Source organism: Macaca fascicularis, chromosome 18 (genome assembly GCF_037993035.2).
Source record: "Macaca fascicularis isolate 582-1 chromosome 18, T2T-MFA8v1.1".
Taxonomy (NCBI): Eukaryota; Metazoa; Chordata; class Mammalia; order Primates; family Cercopithecidae; genus Macaca; species Macaca fascicularis.
This window is the reverse complement of record NC_088392.1, coordinates 43,943,477-43,964,206: the sequence shown is the minus strand read 5'-3', so window position 1 is coordinate 43,964,206 and position 20,730 is coordinate 43,943,477. Positions and strand designations below refer to the sequence as shown.

At 40.1% G+C, this 20,730-nt stretch overlaps 1 protein-coding gene across 6 annotated transcripts in view; it reads right to left on the bottom strand.

Moving 5' to 3' along the window:
- EPG5 (ectopic P-granules 5 autophagy tethering factor) overlaps positions 1-20,730 on the bottom strand; it is a 131,329-nt gene that overhangs the window by 31,736 nt on the left and 78,863 nt on the right. For 4 of the 6 annotated variants that reach the window (XM_005586808.5, XM_065533890.2, XM_005586806.5 and 1 more), the window contains exons 28-32: positions 10,774-10,916; positions 8,699-8,855; positions 5,235-5,429; positions 2,926-3,139; positions 765-913 (exon numbers count right to left, since the gene is read on the bottom strand). In XM_005586808.5, the coding sequence (XP_005586865.3) occupies positions 765-913; positions 2,926-3,139; positions 5,235-5,429; positions 8,699-8,855; positions 10,774-10,916 (858 nt within the window). Of the gene's footprint in view, positions 1-764; positions 914-2,925; positions 3,140-5,234; positions 5,430-8,698; positions 8,856-10,773; positions 10,917-20,730 lie in introns of those variants that run through there. The other 2 variants (XR_012427098.1, XR_012427099.1) reach the window with 2 other exon arrangements.

Here is a 20,730-nt window from a genome sequence, read left to right as displayed (position 1 = left end):
GTATGTAGTAGATCTTTGACTTTATAAGAGAGTTGCAAAAATATAAAGCATATGAGAAATAAATCAATGGGTTTTTTTTTTTGTTTTTTTTTTTTTTGAGGTGGAGTCTTGCCCTGTCACCTAGACTGGAGTGCAGTGGCATGATCTTGGCTCAACACAACCTCTGCCTCCTGGGTTCAAGCGATTCTCCTGCCTCAGCCTCCTGACCATGCCCAGCTCATTTTTGTATTCTTTAGCAGAGACACGGTTTCACCATGTTTCTCAGGCTGGTCTTGAATCCTTGGCCTCAAGTGATCCGCCCACCTTGGCCTCCCAAAGTGCTGGGGTTACAGGCATGAGCCACCACACCCGGCCAACAATGGGTTTCAATCAAACCTTTTCTAAAGCAGTGGAACCATTATTTCAAATAAATTCTCATGCAAACCCATATCAAACAGAATGGATAAAACCGAGAACTCCATGGGACACTGCATCATAGAAACCCGAGCAGTGGTCTCAGGGTGGAGGCCAACGGGCTAGGGTGGGCAGGAAAGGTCTACAGGGGAGTGCCTGCCCTTGTCTCAGACACATGGGCAAGAATTAGACTCTGGGGAATGGAGTGAGCCACCTGGACAAAGGGGACATGAGGGAAGCAAAGCACTTAACAAGAAAAACACATGGCTCTTAAAAATAACGCACAAAAGTTTTCCAACTGTTTAAAAAATAAATAGCAAGGGAAATAAAAAAGAAATGCACAAACCCGTCAGAGACCAAAAGCTACACACCTGCTTGTCTGACAAGAGAGCATCGGAAGAGTTGGGAAGCACGGCGCCCTCGGCGGACGCTGCCCCCTGCTGGCAGCTGGGGGCGCAGCAGCCCAGGGCTCTCAGAGTCGCTTTCCAACACTCGGGGCTCAGCAGCTGCTCCGCGGAGCCTGCCAGCAGGGACAGGAAGAGCAAGTCAGCGGCTTTCCCAAAAGAAATGTTTTAACTTGTAACAAAGAATACGAGTACCTTACAAAGTAATAAAAATTAAACCAAAATCCAAAACAAACTCACAGGGGTATCTAGAGTGAGGAGGCCCAAGTAAAGAGAACCTAAGAGAAGAACTGGCTGCCCGCACATATGGTTTTCCTGGTTCCTGGTGACGCTGCTGGGAGTGAGCGCTGCTGAAGCTACACTCAGAGGGGTGGGAGACCTGACCCTCCGACCCTGGCTGGGGAATGGTGCCAGTGCCCCTCTCCTGGCTGGGGGACCACAGCTATCTATGAGTGTGACAGAAACAACAGTGACAGGACAATGGAGACTACGTGCTGAAGACAACTCAGGGCCTGGGCTCTCCGCAAGGGGTCTCCTACCAGCCCCCAAATTCCCCAAAACCAAGACTCAGAAGCAGCATGGAAGAGCTGGGCAAGTCTAGCAGCCCGTATTCTGAACTAGTTCCAATTCTGGTACTTAATAATTTCGCATCCCACAGGACAGGAGTAACATCTCCTAAAGTACTTTCCATCCAGAGTGAACATGAGAATCAAGTAAGATAACAGGTTCACAGAGCAGGTCTGAGGAGAATGATGGTGAGACCAGCTGCATTATGTCCAGTGTGAGGTACCTGGGGGACAGTGACCAGTCTGTGCCCAGTGGCCACTGGGGTCTGGATCTTAGGACAGCGCCCCGAAATTAAGCTAGCACTGTAGAAATCACACATGCCTAGAAGACGGCAGTGACATCAGGGAAAACAATGGGCTCACCCAGAGGGAATGAATGCAGCAGAAGAGCAAAGGATGCTCCCAAGGCAACATCAACATGGTAGCCAGGGAGGAGAAAGAAACCAGGAGGCAGCAGCTCATGGCATCTGAGAGGTATCGTATTGGTATTCTTAAGTCTGAATTACTTATCTTGGGAAGAATAAATTTCCTGCTAAATTCAAGTCAATAGTGGTCTAGTATAAATGGTTTACAATCTCTTTAAAAGATTTCAGGGAAAAATCCACAACACACACTATATCAAACTTTAAAAGCTTAGAGCAAAAATTAGCTATGCACATATTCATTGAAATTTGTAGAAATGAATTTCCCTTCCAACATTCTCCACTCACCCTGCAACCTGCCTCTGTAAGAAACAATGAAAGCTTGAAGTGTTCTGAAAATGAGAGACTACACATTTCAGGGCCCTTTGGGTAACCCAATACACTGGATCATTAACTTATCCATCAAACAATTTCTATTATGTAACACAAAAATTTGGTATAAAGCAAAATTTCTTTTTCTACTACAAATATAAACGGTATGAAGTTTGCATGAAAAAAGTAAATACTATCTCATTTATCAAATTTTAATAAAATTACTGCCTAGTAAAACTCCAAAAATAAAAAAGCCTACCCTATTTATTTCTCCTCTAAGCTCTAAAACTGCCATGGAAAATTGTAAGAAGAGGACAACAGAAGTGGCAGGAATGTGGAGATTGTAATGCTGCTCTTTCCCTTGGTAAATATAAATAAAGTCTATCATTCTATATGGATAAAATTAATTTGCCAAAAACAAGAGTAAAAAAATTAGAAAGGAAAAACTCCCAAAATGTTGTAAGGCACAACCTCCCTGCTTTGCCAGATCTGTCATCTGCAGAGTAAGCTGGTCCTTCCCCACCCCACTTCAAGAAAGCTGAAAAGTCAAGGCAAAGAAGTAGTTACATGACTGTGGACTCCACCAAATTCTAGGTGCTGCCTTGCCCAAATTAGAGCCCATTCTCACCTTTAGAACAATAACTGGCCATATTTAGAGTAACAATTTTTTGGGCCTTGTTCATCAAGCCCTTTAGATGACAATCAGTGATTCTCAACTCCTATACTGGTATTACTTTCATACCTTTGAATGACATCTGCAAAATGAAAAAATGTGATATTGAATATTCACTAAGATCTAGTTAGTTACAATTAAATGAAGACACTTACTTTGCATCAGCAGCCTGAGAATGTCACTGTACTGGTCAGGAAACTGGTAGAGAAGAAGATAAGTCCAGTGCTTACAGAAAAGATTAAATGGCATCAAAATATCCTCATCTGGTTCAAGGCCCCAGGCAGTAAGTGCCAAGTGAATGGACTCCAGAAGCCTGGTACGATCAGACAGAGGAGGTTTAGTGGTGCTTAACCATTGTTTAAGATCGAACTAAAAAGAAAAAGAAACAAAAAGTCATTTTATTTACACTAGAAAAATAGTTTAAGAGGAGAGAAATCTGTGTAAATTTAGTTTAAAGGCCAAAAATTACCCAGCATTTTATAAAAATTGAAACTAAAATGTATAAACAGGTACATAAAAGATTCAACCAGAGGAAGCTAATTGCAAAATAAATAAATAAATAATAAAAAAAGAAGTACATAAAAAAATACAAAAAGTTCATTAATTGAGCCAGGTGCAGTGGCTCACACCTATAATCCCAGCACTTTGGGAGGCCGAGGCAGGCAGATCACCTGATATCAGGAAATCAAGACCAGCCTGACCAACATGGAGAAACCTCGTCTCTACCAAAAACACAAAATTAGCCAGGCATGGTGGTGCATGCCTGTAATCCTGGCTATTCAGGAGGCTAAGACAGGAGAATTGCTTGAACCTGGGAAGCGGAGGTTGCAGTGAGCCGAGATCGCGCCATTGCACTCCAGCCTGGGCAACAAAAGCAGAACTCCGTCTCAAAAAAAAAAAAAAAAAAAAAAAGAGTAGTTCACTAATTGGTGCCATTATGCATCTATTTCTATGTTACTATCTAGAATCTCAGAGGCAGTTTTCTTAGCTCTGTGTGCTTTTCTTGCAATTTAAAAATCTTACTGATGATTCATTATTGGCTTATAATTTTATACTGTTCCTCAGAGACTCATATATTTCTGTCTTATAATAAGTTTCCTCTCCAAGACCTGGATCAGAACTTCGTAGCTCTCCTTCACTGGTGACAATGCCACAAATGAGCAGCCACTTTATGAAACTGTCTCAATTTAACAGCCTTGTTTCTGGGTCTGCATCAGTTACCTGTCTCAGTTAATAAAATTCAGACTGTTGATATTCCCTTCCCAAATCCCAAACTATAACACATGTTCTCCTCCATTATAGGCTGAGATCAATCTCTAGGCCCTAAAATTGTCAAGGTTTTTTGTCTTTTTTTTTCACAACAGATCTCACTCCATCACCCAGGCTGGAGTGCAGTGGTGCAGTCACCGCTGACTGCAGCCTCAACCTCCAGGGCATAAGCAATTCTCCCACCTCAGCCTCCCAAGTAGCTGGGAGTACCACTAGCTTGGTTTTTTGTTTTGTTTTTTTTTTTTTGTAGAGACAGGGTCTCTGTTTTGGCAAGACTGGTCTCAAACTCCTACACTCAAGCAATCTTCATGCCTTGGCCTCCCAAAGTGCTGGGATTACACACATGAGCCACCGTACCTGAGCAAAACTGCCAAGGTTTTGTTGATTCATAGATGTAAGAGAAATACAAGTGGAGGTAAAGTAGTTAAGACTCTGAAATTCTCAACTGGTTAAGTAAACTCATTACCTAGGTCTAAAAGTTAATATTCTAATGTTATATATTAATATGAAATCTAATAATATTAACAGAGTTAATATTCAGAATGAGATCAAAGGCAATTTGCTTAGATCCAGCTTATTCTAAATATGAGACTAATAAAACTTTTGTCAAACACAATTTAGGCATAAATTCAAGATAAATTTTAAAAAAGGATATACTAAACTAATATGAATATTTTCAAAACTATATTAAGTTTTAAAAAGGGATGGGAATTAGGTCCTCTTTACACTAAATGGAATAAGACTACCCTATACAACAGGGGTCCCCAAGCCCCACCTCCTGTCAGATGAGCCATGGCATTAGATCCTCATAGAAGCACGAACTCTATTGTGACCTGTGCATGTGAAGGATATAGGTTGCACGCTCCATCTAATGCCTGATGATCTGAGGTGGAACCGTTTCATCCCAAAACCACCCCCCCTACTCCAGTCCCTGGAAAAACTGTATTCCATAAAATAGGTCCCTGGTGCCAAAAAGGTTGGAGACCACTGCTATACAACACAACCAACGCTCCACCCCGCTAAGAAGCAGCTGTGGGGTCAGACTGCTTGAAGCTTATGCAAACTGTGAAAAAGGCCTCTCAGCCTCTGCTGTACCTGGAAACAAAACTTCAGAGGTCCTTTTATTTCTGTGAAGTAGGAAGCGACAATCATTGCTATGTTTCAACAATATGGTGAGGATGGAATTACATCTTACCTTGGTTAGCAGCATGAAAATCATATCACTGTTGTCCTCACTTAGAAACTTGACCACTTTCTCATACAGCTGTATGAACTCTGCGGGTGCAGCATTGGGAGTAAAGAAAGGAGACAGCAGGGAGCAGAGCCTGCTGTTCTTCAGAATGGTCTCAAGTACTTTTCTGCACTCTGATTTAGTGCCACTGATAAACACCTTGGAAAAATAAAAAGGAAAAATGTCACCAGATTCTTCCCTTACAACCTTTATTTAAGCAAGCAAATTTTTAAGGGGCACCAAATAAGGTGAATTGAATTTTTTTCTAAATGAAAGTCTGAAACAATCAAAAGACAGCTAAAATCAACATAGATAAGCCTATTGCTTCCAATGTCGGTAATATTAGAAATTCTGAAGAATCCATAAATCTGATTTGGACAAGCCACATATAGAAAATGCTGAGTTAGGGCGGGTGCAGTGGCTCATGCCTGTAATCCCAACACTTTGGGAGGCTGAGGCGGGTGGATCACCTGAGGGCAGGAGCTCCAGACCAGCCTGACCAACACAGTGAAACCCCATCTCTACTAAAACTACAAAAATTAGCCAGGTGTGGTGGTGGGCACCTGTAATCCCAGCTACTTGGGGGGCTGAGGCAGGAGAATTGCTTGAACCCGGGAGGTGGTGGTTGCAGTGAGCTGACATCGTGCCATCACACTCCAGCCTGGGCGACTCCAGAGCCAGACTCCATCTCAATAAAAAATAAAATAAAATAAATAAAATAAAATAGGCCGGGCGCGGTGGCTCAAGCCTGTAATCCCAGCACTTTGGGAGGCCGAGACAGGCGGATCATGAGGTCAGGAGATCGAGACCATCCTGGCTAACACGGTGAAACCCCATCTCTACTAAAAATACAAAAAACTAGCCGGGCGAGGTGGCGGGCGCCTGTAGTCCCAGCTACTCGGGAGGCTGAGGCAGGAGAATGGCGTAAACCCGGGAGGCGGAGCTTGCACTGAGCTGAGATCTGGCCACTGCACTCCAGCCTGGGCGCAAAGCGAGACTCCGTCTCAAATAAAATAAAATAAAATAAAATAAAATAAAATAAAATAAAATGAGTTAACCGTACTACAAGATTTTTAAGAGATTAAAATATTGCGGTACTTTGAATCCACAAACGTGCAATGTCCCCAACGTGGTGCTGCATTACGTCAGGAAAACAAAACTTCCAGGTTATAGATTTTAGTGAGAGGTGTATTTAATACCTCTCAAAAACCAACTTTCATAATAATATATAATCAAGATGACATCAACTTGTTTTAACTTGGTTCTAATATTTAAAAGTACTAGAATATAAGCAAAAATTGAAACAATTTCACCGGCAGGAAGGCTTTCATATGGTTGACCAAAGGCAAAAATAATAAAAGAACAAGACTGATAGGCTCGAATATATTAAAATTTTAACTTCTATAAGATAAAAAATAATCATAAAATTAAAGAAAAAAATGACAAACTAAAAAAATGTATTTATAACACATTCCAGATGCCAGGTTAATAGTGTGAGGAGCTCTTTCAAAGCAATCAAAAAACAAGAAACTCCAACTCAAAAAACAAGAAACTCCAACGGAAAATCTACAAAGGACCATAATCAGCAATTCACAAAAGTATATATAAATGGCCAATAAACATATGAAAAGGCATATAACTTAACAAGTACTTAAAGAAGAACAAATTAAAATAATAATGAAATACCACTCCCTTATCAGATTAGCAAAACTTAAAAAGGAGAATTCCTAATGTTGGTTATGGTACGAAGAATAACAAACTCAAACAGTGCAATGATAGCATAAATAGGTGCAAACTTCCCAGGGAAGGCAGTGTAACTGTATCAAGTATGATGTAAAACGTCAAATATACAATGTGTATCAAATTCCTCTGACACAGCAATCATACTTCTAAGAAATTATCCTAAAGAAAATAGTCTGACAAGTTCACAAAGACATACGAGAATATTTACCTCAGTCTTATTGTAGCAAAGCAATCTACCTAAATATCCAACCATCAAACACTAGCTCAACACACTGTAATAAATCTGTATCAAGGAACACTACAGACACGCAACGTCATGATATAAGTCTGTATTTATTAACATGAAATACTGTCTAAAAGATGTGTTTATATGAAAAAAGAGGTTACAAAATAGCATAAGCCCATTTTAAGTGCCTATCTATATCTATATATCTCTATATATGTAGAAATGAAATATCATGTTTACAAATAGAAACACATATACAAGACAAACTATAATGAAATGTTAACTGTGTAATCAGTATCTCCAGGTAGTTAGGATTATAAGAAATTTTTCTTCTTCATACTTTCTATACTGTCTGCATTGCTTATAATAAGCACACATTAATTTTTTTTTCTTGAGATGGAGTTTTGCTCGTTGCCCAGGCTGGAGTGCAACAGCATGATCTTGGCTCACTGCAACCTCCGCCTCCCGAGTTCAAGAGATTCTCCTGCCTCAGTCTCCTAAGTAGCTGGGATTATAGGCATGCACCACCACACCCAGTTAATTTTGTATTTTTAGTAGAGGCAGGGTTTCTCCATGTTGGTCAGGCTGGTCTCGAACTCCCAACCTCAGGTGATCTGCCTGCCTCGGCCTCCCAAAGTGCTGGGATTACAAGTGTGAGCCACTGTGCCTGGCCAGCACACATTAATTTTATGATCAGGATAAAAAACTTCCTACAAAAAAATCGATGATAATACCTGTTCAGCATTACTTCCTTATAAACATCCAATAAATAAGTACTCATTCAGTTGAATTTGGGTGACAGTACATGGTTAATTAGTGTTTATATATTTCAAACAAGAGATTTTCCTTTCTTTTATGAAACATTTCATAAATCTGCATGATTACCCTTGCCCTTGTTAAATATCCATCTATGTAACTGTAAGCCAAATAAATAAATAAACAAATAAATGTTGACCAAGGCTAGCAACCGGGACACAGCAGTGGGGAGGTGGGGCAAGCACTGGTCAGAAGCCCTGGGATTCAGTCTCAGCTCCACACTCACCAACTGAATTCTTTAGGCCAGTCACTTAATCTTCTAGAACCTAGTTTTCTCATCTTTAAGATGGAACTCAATCACACAGATTCCCCATGAGGATGAAATAAACAAACTGGAAAGTATTTTTATAAACAATGAAGAGCTTTAGTAATGTTATTGTTAAGAACACCAAAGATACATGACAAATTCTGATGTCTTCCTAGACTTTCAAATACGAATAATTTAATCTCCCTTGTATGAGAAGCAAAATTCTATACCAACAGTTCTAATCATATCTTGAGAAGCCTACAACTCCAAGAGGCTTCTGACTTGGGTAAGACTCTGAACCTGTAATGTAAGTCTGAAGTCAATGCTGACTATCTCTAATGAAGACACTGCAGAGACTCATTATCTGATCAAGGCAAAAGGTACAAATAGCCTTACCTGTCCCAAGATCTCAATGCATGAAGTAAAGAACTGCCTTGTTGGGGGATGACGCTGCGTCTCATCGCTGACATAATCCACAATAGTAAAGAAAAGGCTAATGCCAACTTTCTGAATCCCAGGTGTAGGCTGCAACTTGTAAGCATTCACTAAGGCCCTGTGGGAAAATGTGGGTAAGACTGCGGCCTACAGTAAAAGATTCCATACTCACAAGGCCTTCTTTGATACCCTACGTTTCTCAGGCAATATTCTTAAGAATCCTCAGAGCACCCACGAAAACGTCACTTTAAAAATCATGATTTCATGGAGTAAATATATTATCTTCTAATTTTATTGACAACCGATATTTTTTTTCTTTTTCTTTTTCTTTTTTTTTCTTTTTTTTTTTTTTGGAGACAGAGTCCCATTCTGTCGCCCAGGCTGGAATGCAGTGGCGTGATCACGGCTCACTGCAACCTCTGCCTCCTGGGTTTGAGTGATTCTCCTGCGTAGCTGGGATCACAGGCACACGCCACCACACCTGGCTAATTTTTGTATTTTTATTTTTATTTTTTTTTTAATTATTTATTTATTTTCTTTCTTTATTTATTTTCGACGGAGTCTCACTCTGTCACCCAGGCTGGAGTGCAACGGCACAATCTCAGCTCACTGCAACATCCACTTCCTGGGTTCGAGCAATTCTAATACCTCAGCCTCCCAAGGAGCTGGGATTACAGGAACTCGCCATCATGCCCGGCTAATTTTTTTGTATTTTTGTAGAGATGGGGTTTCGCCATGTTGGCCAGGCTAGTCTTGAACTCCTGACCTCAAGTGATCTGCCTGCCTCAGCCTCCCAAAGTGCTGGGATTACAGGCATGAGCGACTGCACCCGGCCAATTTTTGTATTTTTAGTAGAGACGGGGTTTCACCATGTTGGCCAGGCTTGTGTCAAACTCCTGACCTCAAGTGATCCGCCCGCTTTGGCCTCCCAAAGTGCTGGGATTACAGGCATGAGCCACTGCATCTGGCCAATTTCCAATACTTAGTAATGATTTCATATTCTCCTAGGGGAAAAAAAATCAGCTATAAGGACTAATTAACATTCTCATCCTTATTAAAAATGTTCATAGTTTGCATGTAATTCATAATTTGTTATTTAACTTTTTCTACAATCTTTATATAATTTTTTTGAACACAAAACCCTGACTTCTCTACATTTTAAAATCCAAAACACTGACTAAAGTTGAGATAAAGATTTCTGTATAGAATAAGATCCTAGAATAAAGATATCCCTTCCAATTCTCACACCTTTTTGTGTCCCTTTCCCAGTAAAAGAAACATCAACTTCTTGTTTGCCTGGTCTCCTTCTCCTTCCCAGGTGCCCCAGCCCAACACACAAAAGGACTCAATGCTCCCCTCCATACACCATCCTACTCTACTGAGGGGATCAGCTGCTGGAATGAGAATGTGGAGTCAGTCACCTTAAAGTAAGGGCAGAGTCAAGCCCACCTCCCAAGTCATGTCGTGGTGGCTTTGGAAAGAAAGAGGACAGTAAGAGTAAGCCACAACGAAAGGCAAAAGAAAACCACAATGGTCAAATGCAAGTTCACAACCACACTTGAGAGCCCTGATTCCCCTAAATAATTGTGCTATGAACTTTGTTCAGTCATCTGAGTTGACAATGATAAGTTCCTGGGTAAATGTGACTTTGATATAAAACATAAGCACTAAATCTCTCCTCAACTTAATTTCAATGCACTGTATCATGTCACAATTCAGGGGTCAGCAAATTTTTTCTATATAGGGCCAGATAGTTAATATTTTCTGCTTTATATCTCTGTTACAACCACTCAATCCTGCTGTTGCAGCATAAAAGCCATAGAAATTATAAATAAATGGGAATGGCTGTGTTCCAATAAAACTTTATTTATAAAAATAAGTAGCAGGCCAGATTTAATTCAAAGGCCATAGTTTGCTGATGTCCGTACTAAATTAATCTGTGGGTGCTACAGGGGTGGTGGTGGTATAGTAGCATGTATGATTACTATTCATGATAACAAAACAGTATTTCAAATTATAATGCCCATAAAACTTACGTGATCAAGTTTTCTGCATGTACAGCAGCTTCCACAATATTAAGTGATGGTGGTTTAGCAGCTTCTGCTTGCAACTGCTTCACTTCTTTCCGTAAAACATGAAGCTGTTGGCTTATGGCTTCATTCTTATGCATGCCTTCAAACTAACAAAAATTAAAGTTATCAAAAGACATTTCCCCCCCATGTTTCTAGAATAGCTATTTTATTACAAACACAATAGGCATATGACAAAGAGAAGAGTATTACAACTAATATTATAATTTAACTTAAAACTCTCAGTTGAACTTCAAGGTGATCGAAAAACTTTGTCAAAACACTGTTCAAGAATCTCAGGTTTTCAAGGCTGGGCACAGTGGCTCATGCCTGTAAAGAATCTCAGGTTTTCCATGAAGACTCAAGCTTAAATTAAACAGAATTAGTGTCTTATAAAAATACCAAAATTTGTATCTCTTTATATGACGGCCTTATAAACTGATAAGATCTTGAATTAATTTATCAATAGTTCAAAGCCTTTTGTAGGATACTATTTCACTTATGTTTCAACCCCTGAAGTCCTCATCAAAAAGAGACTGCATGTCTTCTACCACTGAGGCTTTCCTTGAAGCACAGGAAGCCCTCCTCTGCTGATCATGGCTCCCCAGCCATAGCCCTTCTGTGTGCTCTCAATCCAACACACAAAACACAACTCCAAACATTCGGGCTGCATACACATGTGTGCCTAGCATTAAAAAAAGATGACACAGATGCTGCTCACAAATGTCATTTGGAAAGGAAGAAAATATAATCATAAAACAAACAACAAAATAAGATAATATATGGGGAAACGCCCAAACCAACTGCATGCCAAGGAAAGAGCAATTGGCTAATTCCTAAATTCATCAAATAGGTTCCTAGAAGCTGGTCTTTTATGAAATTTTTATTGGTTTTCAGTAAAGGTGTGAAAAGGAGAATTTATTGAGCTGAATTTTTTTCAACTCAAAAGACTATCCTTTTTTAAGATTAGCCTTTCTTATTTGAGAAGCCATCAACAAACCCTTTCTCTGACTGATAGTGACATACATAACTGGTTTGTTTATGCAACTTTAACGTCATTTTTTGGATGTGGATAGAGGCAGAAGAAAAGAGAAGACATCCTGGGCCCAGATTGCAACACACACACAGAACTGACATGACAGCTGTGGGGGATGTGGGACAGAGAGACAGGAAGGAGGGGCCCGGCCAGGGTTGCAGGGTGCAGTAAACTCAGACTGGGGAGCTGAGAGAGCCCTCTTAGGGAGGCTTTGAAATGCAGGCCAGGGGCCAGGCGCAGTGGCTCACGCCTGTAATCCCAGCACTTTGGGAGGCCGAGGCGGGCGGATCACAAGGTCAGGAGATCGAGACCACGGTGAAACCCCGTCTCTACTAAAATTACAAAAAATTAACCGGGCGCTGTGGTGGGCGCCTGTAGTCCCAGCTACTCAGGAGGCTGAGGCAGGAGAATGGCGTGAACCCGGGAGGCGGAGCTTGCAGTGAGCCAAGATTGTGCCACTGTACTCCAGCCTGGGGGACAGACTGAGACTCCGTCTCAAAAAAAAAAAAAAAAAAAAAGAAATGCAGGCCAGGAAGTCTGGACTTACTGAAGAGACCAGAACATTTAGAAGGCAAGACTTCCATTTAGAAGGCAAGAGTTCCAAATTCTACATTCTTCCCCAATCACATGGGGGAGCAGTAGGGTCTACATTTTTCCTTTACGTGCACCTGCCCAAACCCAGTCTTCAGCCATTGCTGCAATGATTAAACGTATCCTTTATAAATAATGTAAATACTTAATTCACAAACTTATTACCTGAGGCTCTTAGGTCACTTATGAGGCCCAGGGTTATTATCATAAATTCTGTATAAAAGTTCCTGAAGAGCAGCTGGGCATGGTTGTTCACGCCTGTAATCCCAGCACTTTGGGAGGCCGAAACAGGTGGATCACTTGAGGTCAGGAGTTTGAGACAAGCCTGGCCAACATGGTGAAACCCCGTCTCTACTAAAAATACAAAAATTAGCTGGGTGTGGTGGCAGGCACCTGTAATCCCAACTACTCAGGAAGCTGCGACAGGAGAATTGCTTGAATCTAGGAGGCAGAGGTTCCAGTGAGCTGACATCACGCCACTGCACTCCAGGGCGACAGCGTGGGACTCCGTCTCAAAAAAAAAAAAAAAAAAATAGGAAGGGCAATGGTCCTTCCTATTTGTTTTACTTACCCAGAACCCCAGCACAGCATAAATCTGACAATACACTAAGCACCTACTTTTTATGACTGTGACAATAGTAACTTCCTTGTGTAAAACTCACCAATGTTGTATTAAAAATCTTTACAAAACTTCTTTCCTTACTCTTTATACGAAAATTAATTCAAGATGGATTACAGACTTAAACGTTAGACCTAAAACCATAAAAACCCTAGAAGAAAACCTAGGTAATACCATTCAGGACATAGGCATGGGCAACAACTTCATGTCCAAAACACCACAAGCAATGGCAACAAAAGCCAAAATTGACAAATGGGATCTAATTAAACTAAAGAGCTTCTGCACAGCAAAAGAAACTACCATCAGAGTGAACAGGCAACCTATAGAATGGGAGAAAATTTTTGCAATCTACTCATCTGACAAAGGGCTAATATACAGAACCTACAAAGAACTCAAACAAATTTACAAGAAAAAAACAACCCCATCAAAATGTGGGCAAAGGATATGAACAGACACTTCTCAAAAGAAGACATTCATACAGCCAACAGACACATGAAAAAATGCTCATCATCTCGGCCATCAGAGAAATGCAAATCAAAACCACAATGAGATATCATCTCACAACAGTTAGAATGGCAATATTAAAAAATCAGGAAACAACAGGTGCTGAAGAGGAGTGGAGAAATAGGAACACTTTTACACTGTTGGTGGGACTGTAAACTAGTTCAACCATTGTGGAAAACAGTGTGGCGATTCCTCAAGGATCTAGAACTAGAAATACCATTTGACCCAGCCATCCCATTACTGGGGATATACCCAAAGGATTATAAGTCATGCTGCTATAAAGACACATGCACACGTATGCTTACTGCGGCACTATTCACAATAGCAAAGACTTGGAATCAACCCAAATGTCCATCAGTGACAGACTGGATTAAGAAAATGTGGCACATATACACCATGGAATACTATGCAGCCATAAAAAAGGATGAGTTCGTGTCCTTTGTAGGGACATGGATGCAGCTGGAAACCATCATTCTCAGCAAACTATCACAAGAACAGAAAACCAAACACCACATGTTCTCACTCATAGGTGGGAATTGAACGATGAGATCACTTGGACACAGGAAGGGGAACATCACACACCAGGTCCTATTGTGGGGAGGGGGTAAGGGGGAGGGATAGCATTAGGAGATATACCTAATGTAAATGATGAGCTAATGGGTGCAGCACACTAACATGGCACATTGTATACATATGTAACAAACCTGCACATTGTGCACATGGACCCTAGAACTTAATAAAAAAAAGAGAGGAAAAAAAAAGCAAGAAAAAAAAAGCTCTATGACATCAAAATGCATGAAAGTGAATACTCAAGAACATATAATGCTAACAATAATTTTTACTATTGGAGAAATGAAAGATTAAAAAAGAAATTACTTGCATTTAGCTAGATAATAAATCAATACAGGTATCTGAATTAAATTTGAAATATTTCAAATAACAGACCCATGTTTAATATCCTAAAATGTAAGTAGGACTATCTGCAGTCAGCCTTTTTGTTCAATACGTCACCAATACAGTTAGACTGGGACTACGCGTGTCACAGAATCCCCTGGCTGGCCTGGACAGAAAGCAGCCAGACAGGAAAAGAGAGAATCTGAGATGAGAAGGGAAGACACAGAATGAAGGGAGGTGCAAAGGAAAAGGATCCAAAGTCCACTTGGTTGGAAAAATGCAGAGACAGGACTAAACCTACTTTGTTACCCAAACTTTACAATTGCCATTCCATGTTGTAGAAACTACTAAAATAAAACCAGCTGGTTTAGGAAAGTTTAGACTCTCTCACAAAAAAAAAAAAAAATTCCCCAAATTATTATTTTCTAGTCTACTTATTTTTGTTTATTGTTCCCACTACTGTTGAAAGTTTTCTTTTTTCACTGCAGTGAAGGTGAGAGCAATGGAATGACTATCAGTTCATAATTACAAGAAGTCGTAGACAATAGAACAAAGTAGCATGGTAGAAGCCCCTCCACTTGAGTCATTTTAAGTGGACACAGAAATTTAAAAGTTTCCTTGTCTAAATTTAAAAGTTGGACAAAGCATGTCCTTCAGTCAGTTTTTACAATAATGTGGGGCCCTCAGTGGGTCTTTTCCATCATTCATTTCTAGGAATGACCGAATTTTTCACATGATAATAAATCAATCCTGGGGCCAGCAAGCATACCCACAATACAAAAGTACATCAAAAGGAACCCAGTTATAAATCACCCCATTTCCCCAAGGAACATCAATGAATTGGTAGAGGCTACTACTGGGAAGAGAGAACACAGAAAGAAGCACGTTTCACTTCTCATAAAATATATTTGCCTCTGTATACCCAAAACAAGCTATACATAGCTCAAACGCTTGCAGATAGCTGGAAATTTCCAGGACATTCTTTCCCAGAAAAATTCTATTAAGGAATAAAATATTTTCATGATATAATTTGAACTCTTAATAAAGGAGTCATTAAAAATTATATTTAAAATCTGAAGTCATTTCCCATAAAGCTAATTTTTAAAAACTGATCTAATCTAGAATGTTAAGATCACAAATTCTCTAATCACTGAAAAAAGAAGGCAATACTATTATATAGACTCAGAGAGAAAATGAAATGGTACCTATGTTCATTTACGTGAGATTTAACTGTCATGATCAGCTTACTCAGAATCACACTGCAAGTATGAAACAGCTGAAGCAAAATGACCTGGCAATACTGAATGGGAAAAGTAGGGGTCTTGAATTTAGACACATGCAGGCTTGAATCCTGATGGAGCTACTCACTAGCTATGTGACTTTGGCAAGTCTCACAGTGTCTCTGAACCTGTTTCTCTGAACTCATCCTCATTCTATGAAGATTAAGTTGGATAAGCTAGGTACAGTGCCTCACGTCTGTAATCCCAGCACTTTGGGAGGCCAAGGTGGGCGGATCACTTGAGGTCAGGAGGTCAAGACCAGCATGGTCAACATGGTAAAAGTCCATCTCTACTAAAAATACAAAAATTAGCTGGGCATGGTGGTGTGCCCCTGTAGTCCCAGCTACTCGGAGAGAATCACTTGAACCTGGCAGGTAGAGGTTGCAGTGAGCCAAGACGGCACCCCTGCACTCCAGCCTGGGCGACAGAGTGAGACTTTACCTAAAAAAAAAAAAAAGATTAAGTTGGATAATAAAAGCAAAACACCTAGCTTAAATACCTGGGACATGGGAGTGCCCAAGCAAGTGACCAAAAGTACTGTGAACATGGCTGGGAAAACAGTGCAACCATCCTCACTGCTTCCCAAGACTGAATATTTGGGAGACATTTATATTAGAGTAAAAATGTACAGTAAGCAGTGTATAGTATTTAAGTTGAGTATTTAAGTACGGAAAGTATTAAGCTGTTTAAAAGCAAAGGTAAGCACAATCAAAGAATGAACTGTTAATTTTTAATAAGAAAAAGTTCCAATTTCCATGATGTCTGTCATGGCCAAATAATATCCACAAAATTCCAACATAGTTAAAATCAGGGAACTTACTTATGAAGGGCATAAATCTAGAGCTATTCATTCCTTCAAACACATCCATTTTGCAGCACTGACTGTATGAGGCACTGATGACATAAACATGAATAAGACAAAGTCCCTGACCTTATGTAACTCAAAATCTAGTAACAGCATAGAACTAAATCATAACACAAAACATAGAACTAATCATAACACATAACACAAAACAAAAACAATTAGGTTGTAACACAACCTAATGAGTGGTTTGTTACAAATAAGGATGCTTCCTTTCAGCAGAGGTGTACTAAAAAAATTAAAATAGGCTGGGCACGGTGGCTTACGCCTGTAATCCTAGCAATTTGGGAGGCCGAGATGGGTGGATCACCTGAGGTCAGCTGTTCAAGACCAGCCTGGCCAACATGGTGAAACCTCATCGCCACTAAAAATAAAAAAATTAGCTGGGCACGGTGGCACCTGCCTGTAATCCCAGCTACTCGGGAGGCTGAGGCAGGAGAATTGCTAGAACTCAGGAGGCAGAGGTTGCAGTGAATGCCACTGCACTCCAGCCTGGGTGACAAGAGCAAAACTCCATCTCAAAATAATAATAATAATAATAATAATATTAAAAACAAATAAAGATGGAAACCCTATTCCCAAAGAGTTCAGTCTGGCAGGACAAAACAGCAAGTGACTGCAACAGCATTTAGCCAAAAGCTGCAACGAAGGAAAGAACATCTCAATTTGACTGGAAGAGTCCGCAAAGACCTCAAGAAGAGGTTTGGCCTGAACTAAGTACTGAAGGCTGAGCCAGAAAGAGGTCAGAAACAGGTGAGAGAAGAACAAAAGCAGCATATGCGAAGAACAAAGGTATTCATGTGTATGTTGTGTTTAGAAAATGGAGAAAGTCTAAATGACTGAAAAGTAAAATGTCTGCGAAGTGGGGGACAGGATAAATGATGCTGCTAGAAGAAGACCAACAACAGATTATTAAGGGCGCTAAGGGCCATATTCCTTTTGATACTGCCAAGTAAGTACGGGTTTTTAGCCTGGAAATGTGATCAGATCTGTTTCAAAAGATGAGTAATGAGAGAATGGAAAACAGACTAGGCAGGGAGAGAGATATAGAGGGGAAATCTAATTAATGCAATAGGTCAAGGGAGAAGCGAGGTATGCCTACCATGGAGAAATGGCAACAGAAACACAGAGAAGGGAATGTCAGAGGCTTCAGAAAGCTATTTCAGAGGCGGAACCAATATGGAAGCAACTACGGAAAATACGGGAATGAAGCAGGGTAGAGTAACTGGAAGAGATGATATTGATGCCTAAGTTTCTATCTGGGGAGATCAGCTATGTGAAATTATAGGAAGAGATTTGGAAGGTAAAGATGAGATTAATTTGAGAAATATGGAGTTTGAGGTATTTGTGGGACATTCGGTTAGAATGAGGCAGGTGGAAATCTAGATTTGGAACTCAAGAGAGAATTCTGGACTAGAGAAACAGAACAGGATTATCAACATATGAGTAAATGGTTCTTTTGTTCTTTTTCGAACTATTCTGAGATCTACTGGAGTTAAAAACTCTCCAGAAAAAAAATTTACATACACTTTCACGAACTTCACCAATTCTCTAAAGACCATTCACAGACCCCAGATTAACAACTCCAGCACAAACAGTAGGCAAAAGATGATGTCATATGAAGAAGAGAATCAGGATAACTAGCAATCTAAGAGTTTGAGTTGAGGAAGAAGAAACCCTGGAAACTGAGAAGTGGTTAGAGATTCAGAGGGAAGAGATGAGACTACATAAAGTTCAGTATCACAATAGGAAAATGTTAAAAGGAATCAAAACTACTGGACATAGCCATGAGGTGGTCACTGGACACATCTATATAGAGGGCTACAGTTTTATGTATAAAAATAACACAATCTACTTTTTGCAGGACATAATCTCTCCCAATGACAGTTTCATGATGAGTCATAAACACTGAGAACTCACCCTCTCTATGCTCCATTAACACCTCTTTTTCCAAAACTAAAGTCATCTATAACCAAAATTATCCATTTGGGTAATGGATGGCTTCATATTTAAGTATAATCTTTGGCCAAAAATCAGAGCAAAACAATCAACTTGCATAGATAATGCTCCAACTTCATAGCAGGTAGTTTCAGCTTTCCTCTGTCTTGCCCTTTGCCATTAATGCGTAACAAAACAGATTTTTATCTTCAAGTCCTCTAAGTATCAACCGGCAAATACTGCCTGGGATAGCCTCAACTAGCAACGACAGTATTATATAACTTTCAAGCTTATTTAAGTCTCAGCCTATAAAAGTTGCTCACTGTCTTCACGTTTTTAATTGCCCTGGCACATCTGCATGTCAGGCAAAACATTGACTGCAGTCGATACTATTATTGATACTGAACTTCTAGGAGCCATCAGTGGGGGATTTCAAGCTTGGAGAACTTCCCAAGTGAGGCTAAAAGTCAGGGCACTAACCAAACAAGTGAGGCCAGCAGAAAATTAAAACCTGCTTTAAGAAAACTTAAATATTTCCAATGAGGTTAGGCCCACAAAATACAGCTATTTTTTCAAATTCTTTAAGCTTCTGCAAAATCTCCTTTTTTCCCTCTGTCCTTCATTACTTTTCCCCTTTCTTTCTTCAAGCTATATTAGCAATTACCAATTTTTCTTTCTTTTCTTGAGATAAGGTCTCACTCTGTTGCCCAGGTTGGAGTGCAGTGGCACAATCACAGCTCACTGCAGCCTTGACCTCCTGTGGTTAAGTGATCCTCCTGCCTCAGCCACCCAAGTAGCTTGGACCACAGGTGTGCGCCACCATGCCTGGCTAATTTTTGTATAATATTTTTTGTAGAGACAGAGTTTCTCCATGTTGCCCAGGCTGCTGAACTCCTGAGCTCAAGCAATTTCCCCACCTTGACCACCCAAAGTGCTAGGATTACAGGTGTGAGCCACCACACTCAGCCCAAATTTTTTTTTTAAGGAAAGAAAGCACAAGAACTTTGGTATGTTTGTAAAAACATCTAAGCCATGTTCACATCAGTCCTTATCATAAATCATCTTTTCTCTGACCTCCCTCCAATCAAAATCACCTAGAAGACATTTTAGAAAAGGTGTGTCTTTTTATTTCAGAATTAACAAAGCAAAAGATTATGTTTAAAATCTCAATTTAAGGGTTCAGACAAATAATATAATACTATGATCCCTTTTTCTGTAAAGGAAAAGACAATTCACTGGTAGGTTTAGAGTTTCAGCTCCCTGGCTTGCCTGGTGGTATTTTCCACTGCAAGACCCAGAGAGCTAACAGGAGGTTAGGACAAGAGACCTGTTCTTTAGCTGAGGCAGTAAATATTTACAGTTCTTCACAGAGCAAGCCATCAGCCAGAACTGGAAAAACATTTCTTTATCGTTATCTCACTTGTCACTTATACAAATGCATTTTAGGCCGGGCGCGGTGGCTCAAGCCTGTAATCCCAGCACTTTGGGAGGCCGAGGCGGGTGGATCACGAGGTCAGGAGATCGAGACCATCCTGGCTAACACGGTGAAACCCCGTCTCTACTAAAAATACAAAAAAAATTAGCCGGGCGCGGTGGCGGGCGCCTGTAGTTCCAGCTACTCGGAGGCTGAGGCAGGAGAATGGCGTGAACCCGGGAGGCGGAGCTTGCAGTGAGCTGAGATCGCGCCACTGCACTCCAGCCTGGGCGACACAGCGAGACTCCGTCTCAAAAAAAAAAAAAAAAAATGCATTTTAGAACTCTCTTCTCTATATAAAATTAACAGTCTGGTAAAGATATGTAGTTTTAAAATACAGAAAAACACAAATTGGTGAAGACATCCCTTTTTTTATTAAAACTGGATACATTTTCAGTTTTTTCCTCACTAACTCAAACTCCACCGTAAATTGGCAAACTTTTCTCCCAGTTTTACTACTTCAGCAAGTGATTGTTTCTTAAATATTTCTACCTTGGTCTTACTACAACAGCATTAGTAACTGGGAAAAAAATACACCAAAAGAAAACTAACTGTATAAAGCACCTGGCCAAAGATAACTCAATGTTTAGGAGTCGCACATATTTACAATAATATACAGGAAAATAAGTTGGACACATCCTAACTTTTAGGTCAAATTTCTGAACTTTAGACACATACAACTATGTTGAAAAATCAGAGATACATTTTGAAAGTAATGAAAAATAC